This window comes from Amphiura filiformis, chromosome 12 (genome assembly GCF_039555335.1).
Source record: "Amphiura filiformis chromosome 12, Afil_fr2py, whole genome shotgun sequence".
Taxonomy (NCBI): Eukaryota; Metazoa; Echinodermata; class Ophiuroidea; order Amphilepidida; family Amphiuridae; genus Amphiura; species Amphiura filiformis.
Window position 1 is genome coordinate 33977481 of NC_092639.1, and position 26701 is coordinate 34004181.

At 36.4% G+C, this 26701-nt stretch overlaps 2 protein-coding genes across 2 annotated transcripts; both read left to right on the forward strand.

Moving 5' to 3' along the window:
* The first annotated feature begins 3588 nt into the window (after positions 1 to 3588).
* On the forward strand, positions 3589 to 14513 carry LOC140166774 (uncharacterized). Its single transcript, XM_072190266.1, has 12 exons — positions 3589 to 3646; positions 4821 to 4946; positions 6235 to 6346; positions 8503 to 8607; positions 9345 to 9416; positions 9722 to 9793; positions 10997 to 11068; positions 11521 to 11592; positions 11716 to 11787; positions 13018 to 13089; positions 14015 to 14086; positions 14438 to 14513. Exons 1-12 carry the CDS (start codon positions 3589 to 3591, stop codon positions 14511 to 14513), a joined length of 981 nt encoding a protein of 326 aa, XP_072046367.1.
* A 727-nt stretch (positions 14514 to 15240) lies between these two features.
* LOC140166775 (G-protein coupled receptor GRL101-like) lies at positions 15241 to 17916 on the forward strand. Its single transcript, XM_072190267.1, has 2 exons — positions 15241 to 15313; positions 16737 to 17916. Exons 1-2 carry the CDS (start codon positions 15243 to 15245, stop codon positions 17914 to 17916), a joined length of 1251 nt encoding a protein of 416 aa, XP_072046368.1. The 5' UTR covers positions 15241 to 15242.
* Positions 17917 to 26701: the final 8785 nt, after the last annotated feature.

The window sequence follows — 26701 nt, forward strand, 5'->3', positions numbered from 1 at the left end:
ATTAAATATCCGAATTAACTGAAATTTTGGAAATAAGCTTTTTTGTGGATTGAACCGGAACCATACCCTAAAAAGAGTATGCTAAAATTATGAGTTATCGATGATTTATTCTTTCTTCAATTTGTGGTTTTATTTTGCAATCAATTTTGTTTTGAATTGAGATGAGAACAAAATAAAATGAATTGAACTGAACTTCACATAGTAAAACACGAACCAGATGGTGTTTCCCTTTATATATTACATACTGCAGTTACTGTCCGTTTTCCTATACATAATACACAGTGCTCTTTCCCATTGACGTGTGACCTCTACAAATAGCCTACGTTAAAAGAATGGGGATATGCCTAGTTAACGTCGCTGTGTGAAAAATAACCGGCCAATATTAAAAGTACTCTTCTAAAGTTCTAGAAAATATAGTTTTGTAACATGTCCTAAAGTTTTAGCTAATTTAGATGTTTGGAAATATTCGTACTTTGGTGTTTTAGTTAATGTTATAGGTAATAGTACATTGCCTAGTTAACGTCGCTGTGTGAATAATAACCGGCCAATATTAAAAGTACTCTTCTAAAATTCTAGACAATATAGTTTTGTAACATGTCCTAAATTTTTAGCTATTTTAGATGTTTGGAAATATTCGTACTTTGGTGTTTTAGGAATGATATGTAAACGACAGATAACACCAAAAAATATGAAGATATTATTTCCAAACCGTGTTAAGTCTGCAAACCACCATGTTTCTCATTTTCAAGAACAATGGTTAACAATAAGCAGAGTTTTGTCTCATTTCGTAAACAAAAGCCCACACAGAATTGTTCTCTAGCGCTCGCTTTATAATCGTTCACCCAACTGAAACTATAATCCCAGCCATTGCTCCATTGTACGTGTAAAAGCAGAAACATATGATGTGTGTATTTAACCAGAGAAGATATGATTTAATCAGTTGAGCTGCTTTCAATGAGTGTTATCTTGGTTTAATAGCTTTTAATGGGGTTTAAGTCCTGCAAAGGTCGAATTGAATTCTACTGTAGACATGACTGCATCATGACCGTATGAGCGACTATTCCGAGAACTTGTACTGAAAGTAATGTAATGTGGTAAATAAGATGAATAATTATGAAACTTGAAAAGAGTTAGGCGGATGAGTGAAGAGGAATGTAAAGAGTATTAAAATACACATATTACACGTATCAGTTTTTCGCCATATGTTGTAAAATATATAAACTTCCTCAAGCATGATTACAATTTGTAAACAGTACGGACTAGTTCATATTAACAACCTCGAAACGCATCTGTCTTAAATGTGTTTCCATATATCAACCACGGCCAGTCGTCCGTGCTAAAGTAAGAGTCGGACAGAAATTTTATACCAAACTGAATCCAAACCATGCAGTCAAGAAGCAAGAAATGGACTGAGTTGTATTCATGGTTTAAATAAAAACGTAATGGAAGCAAGAGTTTCAAATACCAATAAGTGGGTGGAATTTAGAAATGGTTGAACCCAGGACCTTTGAAATGCTAGACACGTAGTCTGAGGTTTCAGGGACATAATGGTGCAGTGTATGCAGAAGGGGTAGGTCATATTGCTAACATAAATAATTATGATGTCTATACTTTAATTAGCATTGGAAAGATGTATTTCCTCATTGTTTTTGAGAATGTGGTTTTCTATAAAAGAGGTCCTATTCTGAAACTCTGAATATAGGAGCTAATTCAAACAAATGAACACCAAATAATCGAAATATGTATGTTTATCCCTGTTTGTCAATATTTGTCATACAAAAAAGCACCTATAATTTATCCTTCACTTTTGAATGAATGAGTAGCAAGAGTTTAAAACATCATGTAAATAGACTGTACATACAGTGCCGTTTTTAAAAGCAGTAACATGTTCAATGCAGTGGAAGATTTAACATCTTCAGGAAGTGAACAGTTAGCCATAAACGTGGAAGACCTGTCATGCCATTTATATTTTAGTTTTGGTTCATAGAGAAGTAATTTTGATTTTGAGCGCAAAGTTCAGTCGTTTAATCAGGTGCATTTGCATGAATACATTTGAAGACAAGCTTTAAGGTGGTACTATACCCCTGATAAATTGTGTGACTAATTTTACATTTTTCTCAAAAAATAACTACACACTGGTAACAAAAGTTATGTATATTATAGGGGCAAGGAATCCAACTACATCACTGAAATTTTAGTGATTCAAGACAAGTGGTTCATTATATATGTTAAGAAATGAGGTACATTCTAGCGGTACCCCTATAACGTACCGGTTGTCGTGAGTCACTGAAATTCCTGTGTAGTAACTGGATTCCTTACTCCTATAATATACAACTTTTGTTACCAGTGTGTTATAGAGAAAAATACAAAAATAGTCACAAATTTATCAAAGGGTGTAGTACCACCTTAATTTGCAAACAATGTTATGGGGGATAGGAGTCCAGTGTAATTGAGGAAGGATGTCACAACCCGAGCTTTTAAGCCATTCCTAAAAAATTACTTATTTGTGGGGATCACGAATAGTGCCTTTAATGTTTATATTGGGTCATAAATCATGTAATGATACTCAGTTGTCAATATAACACAAATATTTCCTGACGCAACAAATGTAATACGATATCTTGGTAATATAGCGCAAACACACGTGATTAATCTTCTCTGAGAAGCTTTTTCGCGTTGTTTTTATTGCAATTTATTTCCGCTTTTGCAATTTTGAAGAATTTTAATAGTATAACCAGATATTGGAACTATGCCCCGGAAACAATCTTTGCTTTTTTTTATTAGCATATCTAGAAATAATAACTAATGTTAGTAATCAATATTCAGATAATATCAGCGATTTTATTGTTTGTTTGATAATTGTGTTTGAAAGGAAATTGTTATTCTCCCAATGTTGGAAAAGAATACAGTAATATTTGTGATAAATTTGCTCCTGAAATCAAAGCCTGTAAAGAAATATTTCCGTCATTTTCAAATGTATAAATCGTATTTAACATTACGAAATCTCGACTTCAATGTCTGAAGCAAACGGGGTTGCAGTCTGCAGAAATGTCAAAATGTGAACATCCCCCCAAATCGTTTCCACGCAAAAAGTTGACGTCTTGTGACTATTGTTTTGAATTACAGTTTAATAGGAAAAAGTGGTCCCTTTGTCAATTTTCTTTCTAATTTTGTATCCTGAGAAGTTGACCTTTTGCCGTTTTTATCGCACCTCGTACCACATACCACTAGCTGCGGGTAGCGTTCGGTATAGGCCCTATCGCAGTGCAATTTGCATCCCAAAATTCGCCGGTTGCGATACAACTTTAAAAGGGGTACAAAATTGTGATACCACATTGTACTAACTTTATGTGTTGATTGTCTGAAACTGCGCTTCAAATTGCTTTGCGTTAGATTAAATTGCAATACTACAACTCAAAAGTGCACCCCAAGGTAACAAAATTAATTCGAAGACTAGCTACGGGCCTGCCTTTACACGAATCGATCATTTTCACAATTTCAGATGATAAATCTTGTCCAAAGGATAACTATACATGTTACAATGCACTACCAACTGATAATGATAATACGACGTGTGTACCTCTAACCATGGTATGTGATGGAAATGTGGACTGCGCCGTCGGGGATGATGAGTTCTACTGCAAAGGTATGTCAAATTAATTTAAACGTAAATTCGTTTGTCATCGTCGTCGTCATTGTCATCGTCGTCGTCATCACCATTATCATCATCATTATTATTGTTATCATCATCAATTTTATCATATCATCACCATCATCATTATGCTATTTTAGGACATCAAAAGTTTTATCCATAACATGCATACTCGCATATATATGTATATATTGTTATAGCCATCGTTTAAAACAACGGCATATCCATTATCCACTAAGATATGTTCGACAGGAAATTATGAGGTGTATTGTTTCATTTGCATTCATCTGGATAGGTTACATTATTTGCTGTTCATTACCCCTAGAACTACGAAGGGGGTTGTATCACCCCCTACGGTTTTTCATCCGTCATAAAAAATACACATGAAAATAGCATATTGGGTTTACTGTAACCAAACTCGTGTTTGATATATACTGCGCCAATAAAGTATCCTTACACTTGGAAAAATAATCACAATTTCAAAACTGAACTTTTTAATAGATGCACTATCTAATCCTGCACACTATGACACCACATTGAATCCAATGTGACCTCAAGAAGTAAAGTTACAAGCAATTGAATAGACGAAGGTCCAATTTTAAAATTGACAAACTGGCCTATACAAGGCGCAAAAAAGATTCCAACAAGCGCAACAAAGAGACAGCACAGTTTCTTCAATGAAGCGTTATTTAAAGCAGTTTTTATTTCAGTTTTTACTTCTCTGTATTTTTCATAACTTTTATTTGATTTATCAGCACTTATTCCAGTTGGCTTTTGTTCCTTTTGTTTTAAATTTAAGCCAAACGCATAAATTAGCCATTCACCACTCTCAAACCAGATTTGTGGTCTGTGACGTTTTGAATAGGCCAGTTTGTCACTTTTGAAACTGGACCTTCGTCTAATCAAATGCTTGTAACTTTACTTCTGAAAGTCACATTGGATTCAATGTGGTGTCATAATGTGCAAGATTAGATAGTGCATCTGTTAAAAAAACAAATTTACTCCAGTATTGTTCAGTTTGACAATTGTGATTATTTTTCCAAGTGTAAAGATACTTTATTGGCGCAGTATACATTACAATGTATGGCATTATCAAAGTTTACTGTACCTATGTGCAGAAATTTATGTCCGTTTGCATTCATTTTTTATTGAAATTTGATCTCATTAGAAATGCCAAGAAATAGCAGTTGCCATGGTAAATTCGTGTGTCCCGAAGATGCATCGTGTGTTGACTATGCCGCCGTCTGTAATGGGAAGAAAGACTGCATCAAAGGTGGAGACGAGATTGGTTGTAGTAAGTAAATACACCCACCCCACACCCACCCCACCGCACGCATACCTCACACATACCTACATAACAGCGACGTGTTTTTTTAAAATTTTCTGCGTCTAACCGGGGACGTTGACCTGTTTACACAAATTATACCAGCGAATTATACACAGTTTTTGCGGATTTTAATCTATGAACCGGGGACTGATTTTTGTATCAACAATAGAGGACGCACTATAAAATGCATATATTATGTTCAGGCGGTATAGGACACGTGACGTACGAGGCTGACGAAACCACAAGCTACTACATGTACAAGGCTGAGATCCCGTTCAAAATAGACGGTTAGCAGTTACAAATTGAGTAACAATATACTAACAGTTGGTTATTTTTTCCAACATTTACGGTTTTAGAATAACATAATTTTGCGTTAGCAACACATAGCACATTTAGATTACGTGTTAATCCAATGGCGACGTCAAAAATGCGATATCGCATCCGACACCCCCTAGATTATGCCAAAAAAAAAAAGATAGTTTGCTTGTCCTCCACCGACCGACCCTAATCTGGAAAAAAGGATTTTTTTGTTTTACTGTACAAATGAATACCGACCCTAATTTTGGAAATTCCAGAAAAGTTTTTTTTTCTTTCAACATTTTTGACATGCTGATTTTTTTTACAGTTTCTACACACTTCTAAACTGTTTTAAAACATGAATGAAGTAGTATACAGTACAGAAATATCCTAATTCACAAACTATTTGGGCTATTTATTAAGCTAATTAAAGGCATACAGTCTTGTTTTGGCTATGACCTTTAAAAAAAAAAAAATTCTAATAATCCCGACCGACCGACCCAATTTTGAAAAAGTTGTGGAGGACAAGCAAACTATCTTTTTTGGCCTATGCTGTCTGTAGTCAATTGCACATCTCAGTTGAAAGGAAACGGTCGGCGGTAACGTCCACGGTTGGAATGTAAAGTTCGGTTTAAAAAATCGTTCGCGTTTGCTGTCAAATACATGCGCCCACATACCCATATACGCCTATATAAATAACAAATACATTTTGGATTTATATAGCGCCTTTTAATATGTACACGTGAAGATTAAAAAGACCATGAAATAAATGTTGCATGGTGTTACAGACATCGTAAAAACATTGGATCAATTTTCAATTGCATAATATCGTAAAAACATTGGTAATCAATTTTCAATTGCATAATCAATTTTCAATTGCACGATATCATCATTAATGATGGGTTTTCCTTATTCACTTCCAAAATTAATATTGTTTTGATTTATTTTTTATTGTCAGATTTGACATGCCCAAGTTCAAAGTGCACATGTGGTGGACTTAATGTTCGGTGTAAGAGCATTGGCTGGAACGAAACCTTATCTATAGCTGTACCAAAGGAAACGACTTTACTGTAAGATTATATACATATCTTCTTTCTCTATAATGCATGATAGACAGTTTCATTAGTATCATTTATAAATGCATGCATTTGCCCAGCAAACAAAAAAATGTGTTAAAAGTTTGACAACTTAATGGTGCTAAAAATGTTTCTTTTGTTTTGATTAAAACGTTTTTAATAACCTTAAAGGGTTAGTGAGGGGTGTAACCTAAAGCTCTGACCACCCCATCCTTGACCGAGAGGTATCGTCTGCCATCTGGATACCCGAACTGTTCTGAATCTTAGGATGCTTTCTGTTTAGGTCATGTATAGTGCACACCCCCACCGCACCGCTTAGGTGTATCTAGGGTGAGGGGGCCAGGAACCACCCACTCTTGGGGAGCTGGAGATCCTGGGAGTCACAGTTGACAGCAAGCTGACCTAGACAGAGCACATCTCCAATATCTCATCCAGAGCAGGACAGAAGCCGTGCGCTCTGAGGAGAGTTGCGAACAAACTTGATGTGAGAGTCACAACAACCGTTTACAAGGCCCAATTTCGCAGTGTGATGAAATATGCCTCACTGTCTTGGATGAGTGCCAGTGCCACCACTCTAGGATTATTAGACTCTATCCAGAGAAAGGCCCTTCGAATCATAGGTGTGAGCGAAGAGGAAGCGATTACAGAGCTGAACATCACATCTCTCCATCTAAGACGTCAAGTTGCTGCAGCAACAGTCCTCTACAAAATGCATTCCAGCTTGTGCCCACCAGATCTGAAGGCACTGCTACCAAAGCCATTTGTTGTCAGAAGAGCTACCCGTTCCAGCTTGTCCATGCCTTGCCATTCTCTCACTCACAGTACCAGTTTCTAGAACCTTATCTACTGGCAGGACCTTCATCCACACTGCAGTTCCCGTTATATACTCTACCAGATGGATTAGTCGGAGACGTAACTGACAACGACGCATCATCCTTCAATGCATAAGCATCTCATTTCATGTGTCTGATGCTTAAGTTACTGTACCCCTTCACTTTTGTAGTTCCTAACTGCTGTGAACCACTGATTGGCCCATGTGGTTGTGCCTAGGTGCCTATATAAGTTTTTGACTTATGGGCTATTGTTCACTCTAGCATTAATAAAAAAAATGTCGGGCTACATAAAGTCGTGATATTACCATCTTAAATGTTGTCAGAATGTTATTGTAAAATATATTTAAAGAATGTTCGTTATTAAAACGTTTTATAACCGGACATTTAAACGCATTCTGTCTTTTTTGCCAACCCTTTTCGAATATTTACCAAAACGTTTTGTGTTTGCTGGATGGTTAATCTGTTGTTTTGTTGGTATTTTCTTGAACTATAGTGTAAAGTTGGTTCATAGTATTCTTGACGCGAGGTACGTGAGCGATTGGTCGCTGACCACTTCTAAGCCAGAAATGTGGTATTGAATAATTAATTCATGTTAATTCATGGCTGTGTGCGCATGCGTCGGACAGTGCGGACGTGTCTTCAAGTCTGCTCCCCAAATCCTGATTTTGGGTTTTGAAAATACCACCTTTTCAGCTCGTTTCCGACGAGCGTCAACATTAACGTTAAATGGATGTAGTGAGAGGAAAAAACGTTTACAAGGGTTCAGGGGTACGTGTAATTGGTTTGGGTGTACCTATGAAAATGAAGATATGGCACCTTTTTATTGATGTACACATTTCCATAGTTTCGTACTAGTACGTCATCCACGTTCTACAAAAGAGGATGTTTTTTATCTGAGCAAACGTGTAAATCCTTTACATCCGTGGCGTAGATTTCTTTTTGACATTGGGGGATGGGGTTGGAAAATTTTTCTTGAAGTATAGTGAATCCAGCACCTTTTGTCACCAAAAGAAGCGCGTCAAAATTATTGACATATTGAAGCTAAACTGGTGAAATATGGTACAAACGTGGAATAAATACGCGCAGAGCGGAGCGCGCAAAAATGTTTTTTTAAAGGCTAAAATGGCCAGATATTAGGTTAATTTGGTCAAAAACACCCATATTGTTGATTGTATGGACCACCCCTAGCAAAATATTGGGGGTGCGTTATCCCCCATCCCCCGGGATCTATGCTGTACATTCCCTTTGTAAAAACGTAATTATGGATATCGGGAAGACCCGCTAAAAGTATTTGGTTACGCAATATTTTCCTTTCAGATATCTAGTAAATCTGACAATGCCTAGCGGAAGCAATCAAACAAATGATGGACGCGTTGTATCTGATATCGTCAACTTGTACTCTATGAACAGATTGAAAATGATGTAAGTTTGTAATAAACTTTTTTTACGAATTTAGCCCACTCCTGAATTTTCCAAACAAAATAATTAAACGTTGACCTGTAAGACTTTTGGTAACAGTTACAGCATTTGTAATGCGAAGATGCAGAATCAGTATTTTTTCTGACCTCGAGACGGGTGGTATAGTGAAAGGAAGACATTTCCCTGCACACATAACAGCTTAAGTTTACTTTCGAGCATGACGGCATAAGCTTACCTGCACACATGACAGCTTAAGTTTACTTTCGAGCATGACGGCATAGGCATTTTGTGGATTTTAACCCCGCTTTCTTTTTTTGGCGATTTGTAAAATTTACCTCAGTTTGCTGTGGTTGATCAAAATTTAGCACAATTTAGCAATTTACTGTGATTTCCAGCTATTTTACAAATTTGTAACTTTTTTAGGAGATTTTATGGTGATTTTTGCCGATTTTAGCCGTTTGACCAAAATTTGAAACAATTTTGTAAAATTTACCTCAATTTGCTGTGATTTATCAAAATTTAACGCGATTCATAGTGACTGGTCACAATTTAGCATATTTTAGGCAATTTCCAATAATGTCCAGTAATTGTCGGTTAGAATATGCAGAGGTTAGCTTGAGGAGGTTGTATTTACTTCGGACGGACTTAAGGGGCAAAGTTATTATTTTTATGAACAAGTAAAAATATATAAAACAAAAGTAGCATTATATTTAAATTGTTTTGTTTTTTTACTATTTCAGGGTTCTTTCAATGAATCAGATAGAACATCTGGAAACAGCCAATTTCAAGAAACAACATTCATTAAAGTATTTGTAAGTGTCAACACTGTTCATTTCTTTGTAATGTGAAGTAGTAGTTTTAATAGTTAGTAGCCAGACCAGTAGCCAGGATTTGTGTGGGTGTGTGTGTGTGTGTGGGAGAGGAGGTGCTGAATTTTGAAATAGTGGACTTTCTTCCCCAGATTTGGCCCTTTTTTGACAAAAAAAGCTTTAAAAATCTGATTTTTAATATGCTACGCTCGCGAATTCTTACATTTTGGGACTTTTTGTAAACGTAGTAAAAGTATTCTTTGAGCATTTTGAAGTAGAAAATTCATATAAATTTACGTTGTTCACAGAGACTTGTCAGGGAATAAGATAACAGAATTGCAGAATTTGACATTTGATGGCTTGAGGATTCTCCGTGAACTGTAAGTTAAACAACTATTTAAAACCGCATACTCTCAATCATCTGGGTAAATTGTCAAATTCCGATCAATTAAATCTGGTTTATTACCAGAAAACTTACGTTTTTGAGATTGAAACATCGATTTTGCGACCAAACCCTTTGGTCTTTAGCTGATTGGATGATCTCCAAGGTCAGTCAGGGACGAAGGAGGAAGGAAGGGGGCGGGGAAGAAGCAGTAGGTACGTGCGGAATAACCACCGACATTGACCGGAGCGGTAGTATATAAGAGTTATACTGTCACATGATTGAGATCGGGTCATTAGGCAACTTCCGCACCGGCTGACCTCGGACGGCCCTAGGTCATCCCTCTAGCTCTGGCAAAGGTTTTGGTCCCAACGTAGATTTTTCAATCTAACAAAAAGCCGTGAGTTTTCTGGTCGTATGTCATACGCAATGCACATATCAGTTCGGGGGCACTCATAATTCACGTACGTCTCTGATATCAAATACCCTTGAAGCGTCATGTCACATAAAAGTATCATATTTCAGAGACGTCTCATAAATCACATACTCCCTAGTTTCAAAATCCAGTCGCAAACGAAATTAGTAATTTTGGTGAACGTGCCGGCGCAGTTGGAATAATTTTGTGGGTATGCCTTATCAGGGTTGTAGCTAGCTCAAGTTGAGTGCCTGCTAATTTTACTATCCAATTCATGAATACTTCAAAACATTTTTGGCCATTGCAATCTAAGTGTGTTCTGGGAATATATGTCAGAATTTGCACAGATAGATATAATTTTTGGACAGGTAGATATTTGCTAAACATAGGAAAGCTTATATTCTAATACATTCAGCTTCGTTCCGATGTGCTGCATCGAGTGTCCAGCTGACAATAAAGCTCGACGTATGTGATATCACTGACCGTCTTTGAAATCAGAGACGTCCGTGAATTACGAGTGCCCCCAAACTCGATGTATTAAAATAAGATTATGCCTAATAGCCTTTTCATGCGTGACCTGTGATTGTCGTAAGTTTACGACCGAATTTTGCGACCGGGCTGGATCGTAACTGCTTCAGTTTCGATCACGACCAGTTTTTATAGTACCTCTAAAGATAGAACAGTTTTGATTGGTTTGGGCAAATTGAATTCTAAGTTCTCTAATAATCGATCGATTGGTATGTAAATGATTTGGCCATAATATATTTCTGTAATTTTTGCTTTAAGATATCTACATGGAAACAGGATTCATACGATTGCATCGAATGCTTTTCTTGGATTAACGTCAGTTCAAGTTATGTAAGTTTTTTTGATTTTTTTTCATATACTGTGTATATCAACCAGTAGCGTAACGACCGGGGGAAGGGGGATGTTGAGCCCGGCTTGAAGTACAGGGACAAAATTGACTAACATTGGTAATAAGCACCTTCCCTTTGTCGGTTTTAGGCCCAAATTAACGTTATATTGGCCCATTTTAGCATTGAAACGGCAAAGCTTCGCATTTGTCCCGGTAATTTTGCTTGCGGATCATAGTTTTGCAATTTTCCTTACCCTTGGAAATCCTACCCGGTATGCCACTGATATCAATATTTAAATTTAAACGATTATCCCACTAGAGAAGTTTAGCTGAAACGTAGTGTCTACCTTTCATAATACTGAAATTAATGTTGAAAAACATGCATGTTAACAGCCCGGCTTCACATCAAGCTGTATGTATATATTTAATAAATTGTTTGTTGTTTTATGTTTAGATTTCTACAAGGAAATAGCATCAAGCGTATTTATCCGGGAACGTTTCAAGGCATGTCTAGCGTAAAAACCTTGTAAGTACAAACAACAGTGTATTATGTAATAAGTATTGTGCCGTAGGCACTATAATGGTATGGGTAGCCTCTTCTACTGAGTATCGTTGTCTCTTTAATGCAATTCTCAATTTCCAATTACAGGGGTCTGTTTCAAAATAATATCAGTGAAATAACAAGAGGAGCATTTGATGGCTTGTCAAGTTTACAGTACTTGTAAGTAACATTAAGCATTTCTTTATCATTTTCAAAATATTGTTATTTTAATTTTGTTCAAAGAAAATATTGGTAGAAGGTAATAAGTAAATATCGCAAAGCTTACTCTGTCTGAATACTAGTATTACTACAGATATGGCAGAGTTAACCCTTGAACTACGAAGGGGATTGAATCAAAGGTTTTTCATCCGTCGTTGAAAAAATTAGCGTCTTTACGCCCAAAATACATAAGCTAATCGTAGATCCATCCTTTGCGCTCATTTTAGCCCATCACCTTACGCGGAGGTAAGACCGACCATTAAAGGTTCCACCATTATATTTCTACAGTAGAATGTATGATTTTCATTTCTCTCTTGTAAAATTATTCCAAGTGATATTTACTTTGTTAGTTTTCTTTTATATTTAGGAGAACATTCGGTGAAAACCGCATATTCGTAGAATTTTTAGCCGAAAATCACTTTTGCCTATACTTTTGTACATAGCCAGAATTTCCCAATTTTGCAAGAGTGCGTTCACATTATGACGTCATAGAGACATTATGTGGTCATTGTTTAACTATGAATACAATATTTTGCACTCATTGAATATCTTACATCCGTTTATTATAAATAACGTAATAAAACTACATGTTTATGTGTTATCAATGTCAAGGCATTTTTTTAAAATATTTAATCTATAATACTGGAAATGTGAAATAAATGTTTGCAAATGCACTTGCAACACTACCATAGAGTACGTTCGATATCATTGGACTTGCACCCGGCATCTGATTGGTGACTGTAGAATGGGGATTCTAAAAGTATTTCCAGAGCCGCATTAAATTTAACAACATGTTTAATGCCGAATATAATGTTTTGAACTATAGATGAGTTGACGTCAATGTTAATCAATAAAGGCAAGGGACTGGTATATCGATATGCTTGACTGAAACTCCGTGCAACCACTACACTGTTCAAAAGCCTTATTGTGATGTGGCGGGAGGTTTAAAACGGGCCCTGAACAAAATGCGCGCGCGTACTGCCAGTCAAAAAACAATGGAAATTGCGATGATGATGCGTGCATACTACCAGGCAATCAGAAGTCAAAATATTAAATGCTTGGAACAGGTTTCAGTCAGTTTCAGTCAGGTTGGGACCCAGTGTCTGCCAAATTCCAACTCTCAAGCTAAATTTGTATCCTTGGATAACATCATACTTTGTAATATTTTGTTGTCATTTTTTGTTTACATAGGGACATTGGAGACAATAAAATTGTGTCTATTCGGTCAAAAAGTTTTGCTGCTTTAAACAGTTTGCAATGGTTGTAAGTATTATTAATTGTAACTAATTTTAATATGAATATTATAAATTATGCGATGATTGTTTTCCTTTTAAATACAGAGAGTAGATTGGAATATTGTTTCCACCAGCGGTTTGATCAATTTTCCAGAATTATCCTTCAAAGATATTTCTTTCACATTCAAAAACAAAGGTTTCACATTAAGGGATGGGGTATGAGCGTTTGGTCAGTATTTATTGTGGGACATTAGAGCACATCAGACATATCGAATTACATTCTGAATACGAAGAATGTCCTTCTGATATCAAATAATTTTGATTTTTTGAAATTCCCAATGCAATACACATTTTATGGCAAATGATTAAAAAATGATATTTTTGATATTTAACAGTACTCGAAGTAAACTTTATAAACCTGATGATATGTACTGAAAGTGTATGTAGGTGGGATGAAAAGCCGACGATCAATTGAAAATGTTGACCTTTCGTATTGAAGATATGGATTTTTTTCCCAAAACACCCAAGAAAATTAGGTCTTTTGGGAAAAAATCCATATCTTCAATATGAAAGGTCAAAATTTTCAATTGATCGCCAGGTTTGACCTGGAAATACTTGCAACTTAAAGATGTTTGGTTGCAAGCATCTCTACAACCCCTCACGAACGTAAGTAGATACGGGAAGTGTAGTAAACACTTCCCTGCTTAAACCAAACAAGATGTCTGTTGCAATTATGTCCAAAAATCAACAAAAAAAAAATTATGTCTAAATCATACCACATTGATTTGTATGGTAAGATATTTATTTACGGATGGACTAATTATTGTATTATAATATGGACCCGAGTTCCCGTCCTTGGATCGTCACGCTGTAATTAAGCTGTAATTAGTATGACTACTAGTATGAACACACTTAATTACCTTGTTATCATTTTACTTCAATGATCTTTGCAGACACATATATCTCAATAAATTGAATACCTTACAAGCAGAATTATTTCACGGACTTACCAATCTTACTTATTTGTAAGTATGAAAAGCAATGTCCTTATTTACATCTAATTGTTGAAAAGTTGTATTAGGCCTATATAATCTATAAAATGTGACAGATTTTTGTATATATTTAATAAGGTTGGATTTTGCTACGGTACATATCTCATCATGAATTATACGTACAAACATTTATTGTCTCGTCAGTAAAACTGTTAACATGGGAGTGGTTTTTTCCTTGTTTCTTAACTTCAACTATGTGCCTTTCTTTTCTTCCTATATTAGCCAGAATGTTTATATAGCATTTTAAATCTTGCTTAAACCGGGTGCCCTGGTCCAAATTTAGTTACTATCTTTATTGTATCTGTAATTTTGTTTATACTGCAGAGATCTTACCGATAATTACATTACCCATATTGAACCTGGTGCATTTTCAAACCTTACTTCTCTAACGGATTTGTAAGTAATTAAATGCAGAAAAGTGGTAAAAATTTAAATATCGTAGCACAGCACAATTTAGCCAAGAATATCCAATGTAGTTAATATCTATTTTTCCCAAAACCAATGTGCTGTATATCACCTTGGTCTGGGGCGGACATTTAAAAAAATGAATTTAGAAGAGCAGCAACAACACCACTTGCATTACATTCCAGATGTTAAATCTACATCATATGCAGAATTTGAGGAAAAATTAATGGGGCGTTTTTATTTCAGGGCCATTTTTCTATAACTGGTCTTTACATGTGTTCCTATGGAGAGAGTGCCCGTTGAGGACGCTATAACCCCCATTTTAGTAACAAAAATGTAATTTAAAAAAAAAGAAGACCCGTGCTAATTTTCTAAAATTTAGTTCTAAAAAGTAGTTACCCTACCTGCTCTTCTCCGAAAAAATAAAAAGTCCTATACCTCAATGATAATGAAACCTAGGTGTATGCGACACAAATCACCTTATTAAATGTATTGCTAGTATCATTAATCGCAACAACACAAAATAAATTACAAAATATCAGAAAAGTCTGAAATGATAGCATTAATCTTTGAAATGATAGCATTAACCTTTGAAATGATAGCATTAACCTTTGAAATGATAGCATTAACCTTTGAAATGATAGCATTAACCTTTGAAATGATAGCATTAACCTTGTTAGTAATGTCGATGTATTTTGATTTTCTTGGTTTTTTTCCGAAAAGAATGATATTTCCCACTGATTTGAAGTCACCAGATAAAAATGCATTTTCGGGATTGGAGAGCCTTCAAACCTTGTAAGTAATCATTTACATCCCGTGTTACCAGGGGCGTAGCCAGCTTTCATGGTCACGGGGGGGGCAAAATAAAATTTGGGGGGGCACAGACGAAAAAATTTTCAGTTGCATCATACAATACATAGAGACTGTATGTCTTCGAGCTTCCCTAAAAGGCCTTATTGGGATGATGTGCGCTCGCAGCGCGATAAAAAAAAATGGTATTTTACATTATTTTCGCCCATTATCTGGCTGAAAAGGGCTTTATTGTTAAAATGTTGTATTTTACACTATTTTGGCCCTGAATTTTGCTAGAAAAGGGGCTCCTTGCCCTTTTTCTTTTCCTTTGCCCTCCTGATTTTCTCTTTCATTTTTTGTCAAAGGGGCACTTTTTTCTTTCATTTTTGGTCAGGGGGGCACTCTGCACCACCTGCCCACCCCCCCCACCCAACCGCTGGCTACGCTACTGCGTGTTACTACAGCACTATGATCGTTAGTACGAATTGTGTGTGTCCAGTAAAAAGAACGAAGTTGTGACGACACTTAGTTTGTGCCTTACATTTCACTACGATTTCGAATACAACGAACATGCGGAATGTAACGCTTAGGCGACGATAAAAAGAAACCCTGTTCTACGGGCGGACGGACCTTTGAAATCTGTAAATAATTTGCAATTTGGGAAAGAAAAAAAAATGTTCCTGAAATTTCCGAAATTTGGATCGGCATTCATTTGTACAGGAAAACTTTTCCCCCAATTTGTTCAAAATCTGGGTTGGTCGGGCCTGTAGAACAGGTTTTTCTTTTTTCGTCGCCTTAGATAAATAAATTTGACAATGCAACGAGTAGCAGTAACAACTCAAGAAACATGTACAAAGAAAGAAACAAAAACCCGATATTCCCTTCTTGAGCTTGGATCATACAGTTGTTAGTTTAGTGCTCTTAATTTAACTAACGATGAAAATGGGGAAAGAAGGCTAAATAGCAAACCCCGTTGTAGTTAATTTTCTGTGCCTTTGTGACAATGATCGTCTCAAGTTTGGGAAAATATTTAACGAACACTTAAGCTTAAACGAATCTTAAACTCTATCCTGGATAGTCAACGATTTTTCAATAATTGAAGATGCCCATTTTTGAGAACACATCACAAAATCATCAAAAAAATCACTGATATATGGGGTTTGCAACAAAAGCAGTTTGCAGGATGCTTGGGTAGGATCCCGGGTAGGATGAGCATCCTGCCAAAAACTGCTTTTGTTGAAAAACACCTTATATCTGTGATTATTTTGATGATTTTCTGATGTGTTCTCAAAATTGGGCAAGTGGATGTAAGGGGTTTTGAAACAAAACTCTTCAATTGTCTTTTATTTATGTGTATACTTGTGTTAGAAACATTGATCATGAATTTATTATTATTTGTATGTATTATTTTAACTAAAAACTGCAGATCAGCCGATGATTATCGTTTCTGCTGTTTCTTTGATAATCTACTGAGTTGTGAGACCCCACCCTCGCCATTCGCTACCTGTGAAGGTTTACTTCGTCGTCTATCGCTTAGATTTTGTATCTGGATTCTAGGATTATCTGCAATAATTGGCAATATCTTTGTCATTGTTTGGAGATGGAAGGATAGAAAACACTCAGAAACGAACAAAGTTCAAATATTACTCATCATAAATTTGGCCATATCAGACCTACTGATGGGTATTTACATGCTGATTATAGGCGGTGCAGATGCCTTTTATGGTCATCGTTATTACTTATATGGAGAAACTTGGCGGGAACATGGATTGTGTAAATTTGCTGGAATCATCTCAGTTCTTTCGAGTGAAGCTTCTGTGTTTATGGTGACCGTCATTAGTATAGATCGGTTTCTTTGTGTGGTGTTTCCATTTGGCAATGTGCGTCTTCGAAAGAAATCTACTGTGATAGTCATCACAGTAATGTGGAGTTTAGCGGCTATATTTAGTATAATCCCGACCATTTTGTCTGACCACATCGAAGGCTTTTACGGACTTTCCGATGTTTGTATTGGATTACCTCTAGTAACGTCTGCTAAAAATTTTACCATGAGCATAGATGAAACAAACGACAATGGGTTTGTTTACTACGCAAACGAAAGTGAAGAAGGCCCGCTGTGGTATTACTCAATTTTCTTATTCATCGTGTTAAATTTAATTTGTTTCTTGATTGTACTAGTCTGCTATATTGCTATATTTATTTCCGTTAAGCGATCGGAAGGGCGAAGATATGCATGTACTAAAGGACAAAACGAACGAAATGAACAAATCAAAATGGCCGTCAAAATGGCGCTTATAGTGTGGACAGATTTGTGCTGCTGGGTGGCAATCATTATCATGGGGATTTTATCTCAGAGTGGGGCGGTTGAAATACCAGTAGAAGTATATGCCTGGACTGTTGTATTTATTTTGCCGATTAATTCATGTATTAACCCGTATTTGTACACAATATCAGCACATATATCAGCGAAAAAGAGAAATTCATTAAGAAGAAAGAAGAAAGTCCGAATTGGTGAAGAATCACAAAGATTGAAAACTCAAAGCTCGTTTGTTTCGGACAATAATATTAACATTACAAAAAATATTGACAATAACAAAACACTATAACACATTATACCCCATACGAACAAATCAACAGCCCACCCACCCTGCACACAATTTCAGTCCACCCCACCTACACCTCATGATACAGAATAATGTACACATTGTAATAATTGGGTTAAGATTAAAAAATCGTTCAAAATCATACATTTTTTTGCTCACCCCAACGAACTATTATAATCAATAGAAATAATCCATGGATCAAATACAATTATTAATAGAAATACTTCTTGGAACCATGATAATTAAGGGCTGGGGTATGAACGTTTGGACAGTATTTATTTTGGGACATTAGAGCACATCAGACATATCGAATTGCATTCTGAATACGAAGAATGTAATTCTGATATCAAATAATTTTGATTTTTGAAATTCGCAATTTAATACACATTTTATGGCAAATCATTAAAATTGATATTTTTGATATTTAACAGTACTTGAAGTAAACTTTATAAATATGATGATTTATACTTAAAGTGTTTGTAGGTGGGATGAAAAGCCGACGATCAATTGAAAATTTTGACCTTTCGTATTGAAGATATGGATTTTTTTCCCAAAACACCAAAAAAATTAGGTCTTTTGGGGAAAAAATCCATATCTTCAATATGAAAGGTCAAAATTTTCAATTGACCGTCGGCTTTTCCTCCTGCTACATACACTTTAAGAATATATCATTAGATTTATATAATTTACTTCGAGGACTGTTATTATATCAAAAATTTGAAAAATATCAATTTTTTATAATTTGTCATAAAATGTGTATTATATTGTGATTTAAAAAAAATGAAAATAATTTGATATCAGAAAGACATGCTTCGTATTCAGAATGCAATTCGATAGGTCTGAGGTGCTCTCATGTCCAACAAAAAATACTGTCGAAACGCAATAAACGGCTCATTTTGGATCCCTTAATAGGAATATTTAAAACTAAAAATGTTTCTATCTGGTTTCTCAACTACCTCTAAAGCGTTTCTCTCGCATTTCTCACCTACCTTTGTAGAAACATCTTGACATGGTTGATTTCAGTTGTAAAAGTACATTTTATTGTTTTATTTTCGAATAATTATAAATAACCTAACTATAGCTGTATTACGTTTAGAACGAGTAGGATAATATTCGGACGAGTTCCGAAATGGCTTTGTTTGGGTTTATACGTTTCACCTAAGTGTATTTTAATATTTCATTGTTTGGAGAACTGAAGAATATGGTGCTTTAAACCAATATTCCAATATCAGAACAAGATGAAGGAAATCCAACAGGAACAAACGACATAAAAGACCGATTAGCAGTGGACTTCGGTTGTATATATAAATGCGCATATATAAATGCGCACGTGACATCTACAAGTCGCCATACCGTATTAAACGATATAAGGTACCCGGATGTACATAAACTCCCCGTGCAAAAGTATAGGGAAAATGACAGGTCGCAAGGAAAATTGCTTTTGCAAAATAGTGGCATTGATTGCAAAGGGTAAAATAACTTGACCCTAAAGATAAACTCTTTATTAACGTTTTCCATCACGGAAAAAAAAAATTAACTACGGAAACGCTAGATATAGCTGATTTACAAACTTATATTTCATAATTTCCGTGCTAAATGGGCGTGCCAATTGGCCATATCTATGACGTAGTGCTGGTTTCATACTATCATGCTGCTTGCCGCCGAGCGGCGTGACACACGCGCATTGTAGACAAACAGACACAATCAAGACTTGTGAATGGCTGATAAGTCATGCCTCTTGTCGCAACGGCATGAAAGTATGAAAGGGACATGATTGGCTTTAAGGTCAGAAATGTGCAGGCGGCGGATGACATGATCGAGCCGGCAACTTGTGAAACCGCCCGGCCGTATGGCATTTTCCAATATAGTCGGTTAATTTTGTGGGGTTCATTATCGACCCCCAACGGTTTTAGCTTGTATTTATATTATTTATCAACATAGGCCTATTTGTTTGTGATATTTCAAGCGTTTTAAAATTTCAAAATAATCCCATTCAACTACACGGTTGACGATGAAAATTTACTGAATTTAGAGAATGCAATGAGGCCACCACCTGGAACTGTGGTCGCAATTTCAGTGATTGACAGTGAGGTAACACGAACATGGCACTGACCATCTGGTCACGTGCGCATTTATATATGCGCATTTATATATACAACCGAAGTCCACTGATTAGGGAGGCAGTTTGGATTAGGTGTCGAAGGGAAAACCATGAACAGATGTGATGGAATATTCTCGCCCAGTCTCTAGCGCCACCAACGGTAGCCTCCTATAGGAAAAGCAGGGTTGCAAGTCTGATGAAGAGCTGTGTAGCAGCTTCAAACTGTGACATGGTATTTTACCAAAAGTGGAATTGGTATACCTTTTAAACATATGCATGAACTTTCCGTCTCAATTCGGAAATCCCGATGACAATATTGTTTTATTGGAAAGATTACCAAAATAATAATAATAATAATAATAATAATAATAACAATAATAATAATAATAATAATAATAATAATAATAATAATAATAATAATAATAATAATAATAATGATAATAATTTGCAATATTTGGTCCTTTCAAGTTCGTGGTACTAGTTTTGGTTTTTGGGACGACAAATTTCCAAATGATGCTTTTTACATTTAAATGAGAGCACGGCTGGCACTCCTAGATTAACCATGTGATGTCAAACTATAACGTAATAGATATGCTAGCTCTATTAGACTGCTGTACGTTTCTGCAGGCTTCTGGAGTTGTTAGCTCTAGTCTCTTTTTTCTAGTCTTAGATTTTTTAGTTTCTGAACAATAGAGAGGCTAACTGAGCTGAAAACCTGAAAAGACCAATTGTCACAACTGAATTGTTGTCCGAGTTCTCGTTACATGATGGCTAACATAATGAACAATAATTTACCGTATTTATCAGTCTGATATGTTCTATGTAGCAAGTGTTAACAATACCGTAAAGTATATAATTATAACTGTGACACCAGAGAGCCATAAGAATATTCCTATCGTGAGACCAGCACATGCCCAGCCATACGCACACCGTGATGAATGAACAGAATCTGTGTAGTTTTGGCTGTAGTATTGGCTCCGACTCTGAAATAGTAAAGGGGTAGATTAAGATATTATTGTGATTGTGAAGATGAGTATTTATAAATGTTTGAACAATGTGTGTTACGCATGTCACAAGACACAACACAATAATGTATACAGTAAGTGTTACTCGCTTATTTGTCGGTACATTTTTAAAAGATGTTTAATACAGTCATGTGCTGTTAAAAAACTAACTTTCGTGCTTGTACGAGTAGCGATGACGTATAAAATGCAGAATTAGGTAAAAGAACGTGAACGCGTAAATAAACGCGTGATGTCAATTTTACTGCCATTCAAGAGTGCTGATTGGTTACAGAGGTAATCACGTGACATCGCGCGTTTACGTACCACCAGTTCACGTTCGTTCACCTAGTGTTGTCTGCTCTTTCAAAATGACTTGGTCTCATCAGTTCAGTAATTTAGTGGAGACACAATTACAGTCAGCGCATCACAATCAGCTACGTTTGGTTTTTTATGAATTTACAATCATATCTGCCAAGTCTATCAATTCATCATGGGTCTTTATTTCTTTGTGCTACACCCTGAGTTTAATTTTTCTTTTACACACGACATTTTGTATGACATGATGCACCTAAGGATCATTGATACTACTTCGGCTACGCCACTACGTTTGATGTTATACAAATATTAACTGTCTATGAGTGTGATGGTCGGAATATAATCACAAGGTGAAAGATGGATTGTTCCATTCCACGAGCCGGAACGCGAGTGGAATGGAACAATACATCTTTCACCGAGTGATTATATTTCGAACATTACACGAATTTAAGACAGTTAATATTTGTTTTATATCACTCATACATAAATTCTATTACTTAAAATATTATTTAAGATAGGGAATACATATTTTCATCAACATAACACCATGTTTTGCCGTGCATACTTCACATTTTGGTGTCCACCCCGTAACTAAATCGGCGAGTCTAAAAGTCAGCGCACGGCCTGGAGCAGGCGCAGTACGGCGCAGTACTATGATGGTAAAAACTATCACACGACACACGGAGAGGCTGATGGTAAAAATGATAAATGGCAATCAACCAATGAACTGTCTAGAATTCATGTATGAGTGATATTATTAATATTAATGTTATAAAAACCACAATGTACGGTTATAAGAGGATCAATGTTGCAATGGAAGAGTGTGTCTTTTCAATAACATAAAAACACCCAGATGAATGGGTATCATCATTTTGACTACAACAAAATGCATCAGCGCGTGCACATGATATAATAAAATAATAAAATACTACTTCTTACCTGTGACGAAAAGACGACGGCTATGATTCCTAATGGAAAGCAACAACATAGGAGGACAAAGACGGCGCAGCCCATGTGATCGTCTGGTGGTGGCAGTAGTGGTGGTTGTGTGACAAACATGGTTCCTGTTGGTTGTATTACCACACCTGGCTGTGATTGAACTGTTACCATGAATGGTTGTGGTTGCTCTTGTACTATTGTGGGTTGTGATGATGTAGGTAGTGGGGGTACTGCGGGTGCCACTGGTACCTATGAAACAATAACAACAACATGTATCATTTTAAACACATCGCAAAAAGTAATTACCCCTTCATACTTTTCAGATAAATGTGGTATCAAAATTTGCAGAACTAAAATGGGTTTCTTTCGCTATTTCAGTTTTAAAACGTGATGCATAGATTTTGAGTTATTGTCTAGCAATAAAGGGGGTAATTAGTTTTTGGGATGTGTTTATATGGAAACGCTTTTGTAGCCACACATAAAACACATAGGTCAGAAACTAACGGTGCTTCGATTTCAACATAAATTGTCTCAAACTGCTTGTCATGTATAAAAATAGAGTCACATATATAATAATGTGCACTGTCTAGAATGCTTCGTTACTGCTGAGATCCTACAATAAAGGTCGACCGTCATTGCAGCCTATAAGTTCTTTGCCCATGACCTATTTCGTGATCATTTCCCAAAAACCCAACAAAAAATTGACCATCCCCGGCTATGACCTTTTTGCTAATAACTTGTGATGTGCCCTGAGTAATTTGATTTAATTTAATTATTTACTTTGTTTACAAGCTGAAAGTATTTCATGAGATGGGAAACCCCCTTGTACGTGCAAGATAATGGTGTGGAAAGTCGTTTGGGAATTCCCCAAATTATTGTAAACAAAGTCAGAGCTATGTTTGGAACTTGGAAAGCCCCAGTTCATTATTGCACCATCAGGAAAAACCCCCAGGAAGTGATGTAATGTGAAAGGTGAATGTGTATAATTAATCTTGGGAAATCCCAAGATTGCAGCAATGTTGTGAAAATGTGATTGAAGTAATGGTTTATTAATAGATGATGGGTTTTTTGCATGAGTACTGATATAAAAAGCTGGAGACTTTTGTTGGGACTTTACAGAATGTCATGTGAGATTGAAAACTCCACATGTGTGTGATGGTCTTCGTGAAAAAAAAAAGAAGTACATTTTAACCAGTTTATATAGCCAATAATTGAGCTAATTGTAATACAGCAACGAAGAAGACAGCGAGCACACAAAAGTGCTCTTCCTCATCAAAGGATTAAAAGTTCTTCTGTCAAATTGCTGGAGTTTGCTGAGTTTGTGAAGGCCACGCATCTGTCAAAAACAGCGGAGCTGTGTTAAAGAAACCTGTTCCCTGGAAAAAGAGTGATTGGTGAAAGAAACGCCATTTTTGGAGAAAGCAGCGAAAAGAGATATTGCGGAGAAAGCAGCGCAAGGAGATATATTTGTGGAGATAGCAGCGCAAAGGAGATTGGAGGAAGCATCATCATTTTCGTATGAGGATTTTATGTGCAAGGATTTATAAATGCAAGTGTACGATGGACTTCGCTGATTTTCGCAGAACAAGTGAATAAGGATATATTACATCAGTCGTCCAGAACATTGCAAGAACTCTAGAATCACCAACAAGAAGACCGCTGGTTAAGTACCGATATAGTAAAACTGATTGTGTGATTTTATTGTAATTGTTGTTATATGTACCAAGCATACTCTATTTTCAATTAAAGACTTAGATTTGTTAGCTTAAAATCAAACAGTGTATTTGTGTTGTGCATTCGTGTGAATTTGGGTAAAAGGTGATTTTGGCCTTGAGTCAAGTACGACTCGTAACAAAATTGGGGGCTCGTCGTCCGGGAAATACACTGTAAAAAAGTTGACATTCATTTACTGAGTCTTAAAAGTGAAAGTACAGTATGGCAGAGTTCAAAGCTGAAGAGTTTCTTGAAACTATAGATTGGGAGAAATTTGATAAGTTGAAGAAGCCTGATTTATTAGCACTTGCCAAACATTATGACTTGAAAGTAAAGCAAACTACAAGAAGACAAATAATCAAAAATGTCTTGATTGAGGTTTTAGTTGATGAAGAGTATTTTGATGAATCCATTTTGGGCAAGAGAAAAGAGGTCGAAACTGAAATCGGTGGGGACTCTGCAGTTAAATTGAAAGAGTTGGAAATTCAATTAGAACTGAGGAAAATAGAAATGGACCAAAAAGAAAAAACTGGAAATGATCAAGTTAGAGAATGAAAATAAAGAAAAACAAGAAAGGCTAGATATGGAAAAACAGAAAATGTTTATTGAAGAAAAGGAAAAGGTGGCAAAATTGGAACTTGAGAAACAGAAAATGGCAATGGAAGACAAAGCGCGCCATGAAAAGATGGCGCTGGAAGCACATTTGAAAGAAAAAGAAATTGAGTTTGAACAAGAGAAGTTGGCTAAGCTAGGTGACAAATACTCATCAAGTTTCTCCTCAAAGTCAAAGTCAGGTTTTGATGTTACAAAGTATGTAAAGCTTGTGCCTAAATTCAAAGAAAAAGAAGTTGACGAGTACTTTCAACATTTTGAAAAGGTAGCTACAAATTTGAAATGGCCTCCAGAGCATTGGACCCTACTGTTACAAAGTAGTTTTGTGGTGAAGGCCAGGGACACTTACTCAGCTCTACCAATAGAGAAGTGTAATGATTATGAAGAAGTCAAACAGGCAGTTCTCAAGGCCTATGAACTGGTGCCTGAAGCATACAGACAAAAGTTCAGAGATTCAAGAAAGCAAGCAGATCAAACCCATGTAGAATTTGCTAGAGTAAAAGAACAAATGTTTGACAGATGGCTTGGGTCAAAAGAAGTCAAAGATGATTTCGGCCAACTTAAGCAATTAGTTCTTATAGAAGAGTTCAAGAAATGTGTCCACGTTGACATAAAAACTCATTTGGATGAAAGTGCTAGCAAAATTAAGACGCTAAATGAAGCGGCGACAATGGCGGACGACTATGGCTTAACTCACAAATTGAATGGGAGTAGATTTGGTCATAACAGAAGTTATTCAAACAGGTTCAGCCATAATCAACCTAGAACAAATCAGGGTGGTACACAAGAAGTGAAACCTCAGTCTAATTCACAGCATAGTGCTGGTGGTAGAGGGACCCCAGGAGTTCAGGTAACAGAGCAAAATTTGGGACTGAATTTAAAGCCAAAGTAACTTGTACTCATTGTAAGAGACCAGGGCATACGATGACCCAGTGTTATTTCTTAAAAGGCAGACAAGACGCACAAAAACAGCAGCAAACTGCTAGTAATACTGTAGGATGTGCAGTGTCACTTGTGTCAAAGAAACAAGTCAGTCAAATCAAGAAACAAGAATTCCCACAAAAGGGAGGTGAGACAGACAAGGTGTGTGAAGAATTTGAACCATTTGTGTTAGAGGGAGTAGTATCACTTGGTGAGAATGGTAGTCCAAAGCCCATCAAGATTGTGCGAGATACGTGTTGTGCACGGTCTATGATTCTGGAAGGAACTTTGCCCTTTACTGAGGATAGTTCAGCAGGTAATGCTTTGATCCAGGGTATTGGGATGGAAATAATTAGTGTACCTCTCCACAAAATTAACTTGACATCTGACTTGGTTTCTGGTCCGGTAACCATAGGAGTTAGACATGAATTGCCAGTCAAAGGAGTGTCCATGTTGCTAGGAAATGATTTGGCAGGGGGGAAGGTGTTTCCTGACCCAATAGTTACAGATAAGCCCTGTTTACAGGATGATAATAGTGAGGAAGAGGAGATATTTCCTGCATGTGCAGTGACACGGGCAATGAGTAAGAGAGCCTCATTAGAAACAATTGAGGACAACCAAATTGATGACTTAGGCTACAATTTGGAAGACACATTTGTGTCACAGTTGAATGAGAAAGAAGATAAACTTCCTTCTCCAGGGGATAAGAAGACCCCTCAAAATGACACAGCCTCTGAGCATGAACAAATTGAGGAAACCATGAGAGACCCATTAAGTCATGACAAGCTGATTCTGGAGCAACAAAATGACCCAGAACTCAAAGAGATCAATCAAAGGGCATTGACCCTAGAAGAAGCAGAACAAAATTCTGTCTGTTTTTACAAACAAGATGGTGTGCTAATGAGAAAATGGCGCCCTCTTGATGTTCCTGCCGATGAAGAGTGGAAGGTAGTGCACCAAATTGTGGTACCAAAAGTATACCACACTGAAGTAATTAACATAGCACATGATAGTCCCATGGCAGGGCATTTGGGTGTTAAGAAAACTCATGAAAGAATTCTGAGACATTTCTGGTGGCCCACTCTCAGAAAAGATGTTTCTGAATATTGCAAAACATGTCACATATGCCAAGTAGTAGGGAAGCCAAATCAGAAAATACCTCCTGCTCCATTAAAGCCAATTC

What these genes read in the sequence shown, in the direction of transcription:
- LOC140166775 (XM_072190267.1), top strand. Translation starts at nt 15,243, where the DNA reads ATGATATTTCCCACTGATTTGAAGTCACCAGATAAAAATGCATTTTCG. An exon ending in TTGGAGAGCCTTCAAACCTT is followed by an intron (nt 15,314 to 16,736) that starts GTAAGTAATCAT and finishes TAAAAACTGCAG; the next exon opens with ATCAGCCGATGATTATCGTT.
- LOC140166774 (XM_072190266.1), top strand. Translation starts at nt 3,589, where the DNA reads ATGGTATGTGATGGAAATGTGGACTGCGCCGTCGGGGATGATGAGTTC. An exon ending in TTAACGTCAGTTCAAGTTAT is followed by an intron (nt 11,069 to 11,520) that starts GTAAGTTTTTTT and finishes TTTTATGTTTAG; the next exon opens with ATTTCTACAAGGAAATAGCA. An exon ending in TTGTCAAGTTTACAGTACTT is followed by an intron (nt 11,788 to 13,017) that starts GTAAGTAACATT and finishes TTGTTTACATAG; the next exon opens with GGACATTGGAGACAATAAAA.